Source organism: Cupressus sempervirens, chromosome 11 (genome assembly GCF_028749045.1).
Source record: "Cupressus sempervirens isolate cs-2001-9-10 chromosome 11, ASM2874904v1, whole genome shotgun sequence".
Classification (NCBI taxonomy): domain Eukaryota; kingdom Viridiplantae; phylum Streptophyta; class Pinopsida; order Cupressales; family Cupressaceae; genus Cupressus; species Cupressus sempervirens.
In genome coordinates, this window is record NC_143128.1 from 170,006,986 (window position 1) to 170,014,690 (window position 7,705).

A 7,705-nucleotide genomic window follows, 5' to 3' on the forward strand; every position below is an offset into this window, starting at 1 on the left:
TAGATTGTAATCAAGTTGTAATCAGTAGATAATAGGAATATAAGGACTCGTTGTTTGGTGGATGTAGTCTACAAATTGAATCAACTACACTAAATCTTTGTGTCTTGTGTTCTTTCTATGTGCTTTATTTAGTTCTGATATTGATTATATTTACATGTATTGTTATTTCAGTCTCTATAATTTAAACACATATTAAAAGCATCACTGACTATCTAACATCTCATTTGATTATTTCAATAAAAAGTGTTCAAATAATTTTTAATTATTATTTCTTTGATAAATAAAAGATCTTTTAGCTAAAGAAAAGTTCTACAATTGAAAGAATTGCAATAACAATAAATTGTTTTATTTATGGCAAGATATCCTACAATTGAAAGAATTGCAATAACAATAATTTTTTTTATTTATGGCAAGATATCGTATGAATCTAAATAGTAATAGTAAAATGGTTTGACATTGGAATACATCATCAAACCCAAATACGCAGTCCATTTTAGAAGCAAAAGTAGAAAGAAAAAAATTAGAGCCACCATCTGCAAAAGGATTATATAACCAGAAAAGGAGAAGATAGCACGGTGGTAAAACCAGAAAATATTATATAACATAATTGCACTGAAAATATCTTTGTAACATAGAGAGGCAACATTCCACCATGTACGGAGTATGCCATGGTGTTATTATTTTGCAAAAACATACTAAAATGTTGTTATCCTCAGACATAGAATCCATGGTTTCACATAGTTGAAACCTTCTTCCATGCAGGTCTAGAGGAGATATCCTCCCACCATGCATTCACATGTTTCCTGTTTGTAATCAGATATGCCTTATCAGTAGCACTCACTATATAATGGATAAATGGAAGATGTGTCAGATCAGCAAGGCTGTAAAATTCTCCTGCCAAGTACTTTCTTTTTGACAACCTCTCTTCATACACATCCAACACTTTACCCACCTCCTCAGCACTGCTCTCAATCAATGCCAAGTCCTGAGGCTGACCAAGCCTTGGGACAACCAGCACCTGAACAACCAGTGAATAAGCAGCAGAACTGAAGTACTGCCCTTCTACTTCTACCCACTGCTCCACCATTGCTCTCTCCTCCAAAGTCTTTCCCAGCAGAGATGTCCCCTTCCCTTCATATTTCTCAGCAAAGTACCTTATGATGGCCCTAGATTCTACACATGCCGTAAAAAACAATTACATTCTTTATAGAAAGGGAGTGAATATATTCGTGTAAAATAGTAATGTAAAATAGTAATTGTACGATATTTGAGTAAGGGTTAAGTAGGGGAGAAGATATAATAGTTAATCACTCTCAAATTTTCACAACAGATTGCTTAGATTGCTTGACAAGTCTCCTTCTGATAACTAAGATTTAAGCATACTTATTATTGAAATGTTAAAAAAAATCCCAAATAACGTATACAGCTGACAATGAATCATGTTATAAATATAGATATTTACAATCAATCTAACAACTTTGAAATTGCAATTATTAACCCTATACTATTAAAAAAATATTAAACATTAAAACAACAAATTCTACACGACTCTAAATCGTTTTTCCTACTAATCATTTCTCTTGTAGCTCTCGAAAGATGATAATCTACACCACCTAAATTCGATTTATTCATTCAACTCGCAACTCCTATATCCAAAGGGAAGTGACATCTACATCAACAAAGTCAGATTTATATATACAATCAGTATATCACATAAAATATGAGAATCAGGTCAAGATAGATTGTAAGTATATCACATGAAAATCTAGACAATCCAAATGAGGTGGAGCTATAAGCAGTAAAGTATATAATCTATGTTACCCACATCAGGTTATCCATTTAGTAGTAGATAAAAAAGAATAGATGAGAATCTGGATTACCCATATAATTTTTATTGCTTCAACATTATAAACAACAATAGACTAGAATCAAGATTTCCCATATAATTCATAAACATTATATACAATGAAGACCATTACCAAACATGGTGAGATCTCCGTCCTGGACCACTGGAACCTTTCCAAAGGGCTGCATCATACAACATAAAGATTACAAGTTAGCAATCAACAAATACAAAGGTTAAAAAATGAGTTATATCTATGCAAAGTTAACTACTTGTAAAGCCAGGAACTCTGGTTTTTTAGTTTCTCCTTTCATAAAATCAACGGGCACAATTTCAAACTCAACGCCTTTCTCCACAAGGCATGCAAGCACCCTTCTGGCGCAGCCTGCCTGCCCTGTTCCAAACACCTTCACAACCATTTTGCTTTCCTTCTTTACTGCAAACAAAAACTATGCTTTTCTACTTTTTCTATGCTGTTATGCATTTACGAGGGTTGTAATTGTTTTTATAGAAGAGCGGAGCTAACAAGAGAATTTTGCCGGCTAATTCGGCTTCTGTTTGCATGGATATGAACAAGAAAAAACATTGTTAAACATTGTTTTTTCTATGGTCCGGCAAATTCTGAAAGAATTTAAAATCATTAACTATCGGTTTCTACGATGTATGTACACTGATTTGATCGAAGGGTTGAATTGTTTGTGCTAGGTGTTTAAGATGGTACTTTAAATTTCTTTTAAATTATTGTGGTAAGAAGTATTCTTTTAGTTAAAAATCAAACCCAAAAAAAACGGTCAACTGTAACATAATCGCCTATTAAAATGTAACATTTCAACTTCTAGATGTATAATGAGGAAACATAGTTAAAAATATAATCTTCTAATAACAAAAGAACATATCTTATAAAATCAACAATTACATTACTGCGCAGACCAATATCCAAAGTTAAAGAATTTTAAAAAATAATAAGAAATTGACCAACTATTGTCTTTCATTTCGTTTTAGCCCAAAAGTATCATAATAGCTATGCTTTATGTTTTTAGTATGTTGACAAAAGGGATAAAATCTTTTAAAAAATTAACTTCTTTGTCTAATATGGATTTAAAATGGACTCAACTTTTGACCTCCAAATTTGTAAGGTTAAATTCTTCAACTTCTTTTGATCTCAAAAGATTCTAAAACTGATTTAATTTCGTAACTTTTTGAAAAAAGTTATCCAAATGTAGGACTTTCTCTTCAATAACTTTTGAGGTTCTTAGTTCATATGACGTAATTTTTTTAACCTGACAAGTGATGTCCTACTTGTATTTTTTAGTTTATTACATTCTTTTTAATTTTTGTATTATAAATGATAATTTATTAACTTACATTTTATATACACTTTTTTTAACTTGATAATTCGCCTTTTAATCAACATTTTACTATGTGCACATGCGTGTTGAGGTTCCTTAAATAATCACATTGTGACTCACTGTATCACTTCAATAAATTAGAGAAACACATGATAATCTAATTAATGTGATAAAATTAGGTATTGAGGGTTGGCATTTATGTGCAAAATGAGGTGGGGTGTTTCAAAATGACATTCTAATATTCTATAGATCACTTTAGGAAGGTCAATCGATTAAAATGTAGGTGTAAACAATTTATATCAAGAAGGAATAAAATCACAAAAAGATAAACAAGATTGTGCCATCCTAAGATGCAATCACACATAATTATATTTATAATTTTAATTTTGTATTTGAAGTATTCCTACATTTAGCCCAATCCATAGATTCAATCTTGAATGCATCATATAATCAAGCCAACAACATAATTATGCCAATATTTACAAGAGTTGTACCATGCACACTTAATCAATCTATTATTTTCCATAATGTTTGCAATCTCTTATTTTGAAATACTATTATTTAGCTAATCCATTATCTCTTATTTTAAATAAGAGAACAAAACTACAATGATAACAATATTTTTATTTCATATGTTCAAAGAACAATTTATAACTTTCGATTGAACAATTTTCAAGATGATTGTGTTTTCTTCAATTATTCTATTCATCGAAATTCAAAATTTTGAATATGATTACTGTAGATTCAACCCCAGATCAGTTGACTTAACATCTGTTTCTAAAGATTGTGCCAATCATTTGACGCCGACTAAATGGAAGTTCCAGATTATATATGCCCATTCATTAAGCTTGAAGTTTTTTTCTCGTTCTAAAGAAATAATTGTTATATATCGGAAGAGAAAAATATGTACTATTTCCTGATTCCACCTGGACAAAAAATAGTTTCTACATTCCCCAAAATATCTAGTTTCTGGTTTGCCTACGAGAGCAGATTGGCCACTAAATCTTGTGTTAATTTAGTAGCGTCGCATTTCTTAATCTATTGAACTTTCAAAATTTAAGAATTTTATCTTATTGACCTTTTCTCCAATCAGAGCCAAATTCGAGCATGCTTGTTTGATTTGTATTATAATACGTTCACACATTCATTTGAAATCATCAAATGATTTTAATTGATTCAGGTGTAATCAAAAGAGTGCTTACTTACTAGAACTTGAACATCATCATTTTACATTCATTGGATACATTTTTTTATTGTCATAGATTGTTATTCAAAAATCATTAAAAATTTTATCGTAAAGGGTCTAATTTAGGGAAACATGATCAACCTGATTTCACATAACCTTCAAAAGACATTTATAAATACCATGAATCCTTAGAGAGAATTTGACTTTGTAAGACATGGTGAACAAGTCTTGAGTAACAGGTTTCTTTGAATTTATTAGATCCACATGATAGTTCACTTCAGTAGACACACATATTAATTCTATAAACATAAATGTCAACAAAATCCTTGCATAGTCAATTATTGACTTTGAGACATTTAATCAATAAAATCCTAAAATTTTAGCTTTGTGGGTCAAATTGGTTCATAACATCTTCAAATCCAGTAAAATATCAAATATCTTATTTATATCCATTGATTTCAACTTATTTAACTTCAAATTCACCTCAAATAAATAAATAAAGAACCTACCAAATAGAGCCTAGCTAAGGATAATGCCCCTAAACTTCTAAATGATATTATTAGGTCATATTCTAGATAAATTTGACAAATTTTTAGAATTGAAACATTTTAGATGCAAAAAAAAGTTCATAGAATTGAACAAGATTTGAATTGGAACATTTTACACAAGTCAAAAAAAAGTGGACAAAATAAATTATGTTCAAATCTCTAATATAAACAAAATGTAGGAATACCATAAATTTAAAAATAAAAATCATTAAACAAATGAACAAAGTTTCTATCAAAAAAATCTAATTAAGAACCCTAAATCTTTGAATAGTAAAATCACACTGTAACCTAAACAAATTTGATAACATAAACACTTCTTTGTTTTTTGAACAAAACAAATTTACAAAAGATACAAATTATCTTATTAGAAAATAGTTGAAAATAACATAATTCATACCGTTAACTTTTTTTTTGAACTGAAATGCTTTATATGAAAACAAAATTCATACAATTGAATTGAAACATTTTACATTATTCTTTGAAAAAAAAAACAGTTCTCACACACTTTTTTTTTTTAATATATGCATCAGGAGGTGAGGTCAGTGCTGAAACCATGCTAGCAATGCTGGAACGCAAAGTAACAGTCACCCCATAATAAATATAAGGAAGAAAAAAATAATAAATTGTTCACTCAAACCATAATTAACAAAATATCTATCACAAGATATTTTGAAACCTCCGATTGAAAAATATTTTAAAAAGACATTAATACTTGAAGTTTGAAATAAAAACCACGTAGCAACTAATTGTTCAAATTCAATTTTCTTCCCAACACGGGACAGCACAAAGTTTGGGACTACCCAGAACCACCAAAAACTATTTCAACAAAAAGCTTGTCACGCCATGTTAAGTCTGAAAGTATGCAACACGACTAAATCCATCCCATCCGTAATAATTACATTACACTGAATATCCAAATTATATAAACCATAGCCAGTTAATAACAACTGGCTCCACAACTACACCGAAAATGACATTTACCTTTACCACAGGCACTGGCAACACCAACATAACTATTCACCGTACTGGGTAGACCAGGGTTCGACTCCCACGAACAACATAGGCAGTAAAAACCAGTAAAGAACAGGAACTAAACAGCAGCTCTGACAGAGTTGCTCCTCCTCACATTGATTTTACGAGTAACATAAATATAGCTCGCCCCAGCAACGAAGAAGGCCACGAACAGAATGCCAAAAATGATTCCTGCAAAACTACCTTCGCTAAGAATCTCATGGTGATGCTTTTTATGCCCTTCTTTTTCTGTCTCTGGTTCTGGAGCTTCTATTTGAGGAAGATGGCCTTGTTCTAGTGAATAGGGCGCTAACAGAATCGATCCTTGGGGAGACAGTGCGGAGCTGGAAGTGTTTACAGAGGAAAGAGGAGGTTCCAGGTTCGAACCCTGTGAAGACCATAGCTGAATTACAAACAAAGAAATGTACAGTAGCACCGCCATTTTTGCACCTTCAGTTTAAAACAGTACTCGGTGATGGTCTTTGGGCTTTATAACTGATCCCAGATTCTGGATGTTGTCGTGAAAAAGAAAAGCACTACATGGCCTTGTGACAACTGGGACCAGTTTTATAACTGGAGTGACGCGGTTTTGCCGGTAAGAGATTAGCTGGGCTATGACGTAGGTAAAGCACTACCTTATGCTTCATTATTATCTTAAGTACAAGTTTAATGTCCAAATTAATTTTCTTTTAAGCAAGCTTTTGTGAATCAGTAGATAGCTTTCCGGATTGATATGGACCCTGGAGTCTCGAACATAAAGTTTAAGTTGTATCGTTTTTGATCAATAGTTAAAACGAATGTCCACCCTTTCAAAGTCATTTCAGATATGATTTGAGACATTATTTTTATCTTATTTTTGAGAATAAGAATCTTGGTAAATGGTGTAAACATGATCACTTCTATTGTATTTGGGGACACAAAATGTACTAAATACACAATAAAGTCAAACTTTTTTTTTTTTTTTTTCAGATTCACCAAAACATAGTACTTTTTTGACTACAAATTATGTAATCATGAAGATCAAATGCCCTACGCTATACAATTGCAATCATATCATATATCATATGTACTTAATTAGTTATTAATATTTTTGATTTCTATATTTAAATATATTTATTAATTTTTTAAAAATTATTTTCATGAGATTTGATTGGCTAATATATTAAAATATATGTTAACTTTAACATTTTAAAAAATTAATAGTAATATTAATCAAATTTGAAACAAAAATCACTAAGGTAAATATCCAATCTCTACAACTACAAAAATTCTCCAATATTTTATAATAACCTATGAAATTTTAAAGAAATATATAAGACGAAAATGACAACCTATAAAGATTTAATGCATCAACTTGTATCAAACTCTATATTATTTTATTTTTCCATATTCAAATATTTCATAATATTTACACAGTAAAAGTACTTTTTTAATAAAATAAATATTCAACACCCTAATTTATCATTTTGAATAATAACGGTTTATTTATACATTTTTTTTAATGGTAAGAGGCCAAAGACAAGATTCATTATTATTATGTGATATGGTTAATTATTATTATTTATTGTACTTGCCGTAGGCTAGTACTATTGCATTCAGTTTGCACTAGTAGTGAATTAATTTTCTACAAATCAACCAATTATATTTAGTATTTTTCCTTAATTTTATTATTTGTAAGGTTTATATATTTATTATCAATTAAATATATTATGAAAAATGATTTATCTAGATTGTAATTGGTTCAATTTAATTTCTAAGATTAATTATC

At 30.1% G+C, this 7,705-nt stretch overlaps 1 protein-coding gene across 1 annotated transcript; it reads right to left on the bottom strand.

Annotated features, from left to right (window-relative positions):
- Nucleotides 1-733: 733 nt before the first annotated feature.
- Nucleotides 734-2,262, bottom strand: LOC149528728 (glutathione S-transferase F9-like). Its single transcript, XM_089809287.1, has 3 exons — nucleotides 2,116-2,262; nucleotides 1,980-2,028; nucleotides 734-1,173 (listed from the first exon to the last, which is right to left on the bottom strand). Exons 1-3 carry the CDS (start codon nucleotides 2,260-2,262, stop codon nucleotides 734-736), a joined length of 636 nt encoding a protein of 211 aa, XP_089665413.1.
- Between the last annotated feature and the right edge of the window lie 5,443 nt (nucleotides 2,263-7,705).

Bases quoted from the DNA above. Each gene is read 5' to 3' on its own strand.
- LOC149528728 (XM_089809287.1), bottom strand. From the start codon at position 2,262: ATGGTTGTGAAGGTGTTTGGAACAGGGCAGGCAGGCTGCGCCAGAAGG. The intron at 2,029-2,115 runs GTAGTTAACTTT...TGTATGATGCAG, and splicing joins CAGAGTTCCTGGCTTTACAA to CCCTTTGGAAAGGTTCCAGT. The intron at 1,174-1,979 runs GTAATGGTCTTC...CGGCATGTGTAG, and splicing joins CGGAGATCTCACCATGTTTG to AATCTAGGGCCATCATAAGG.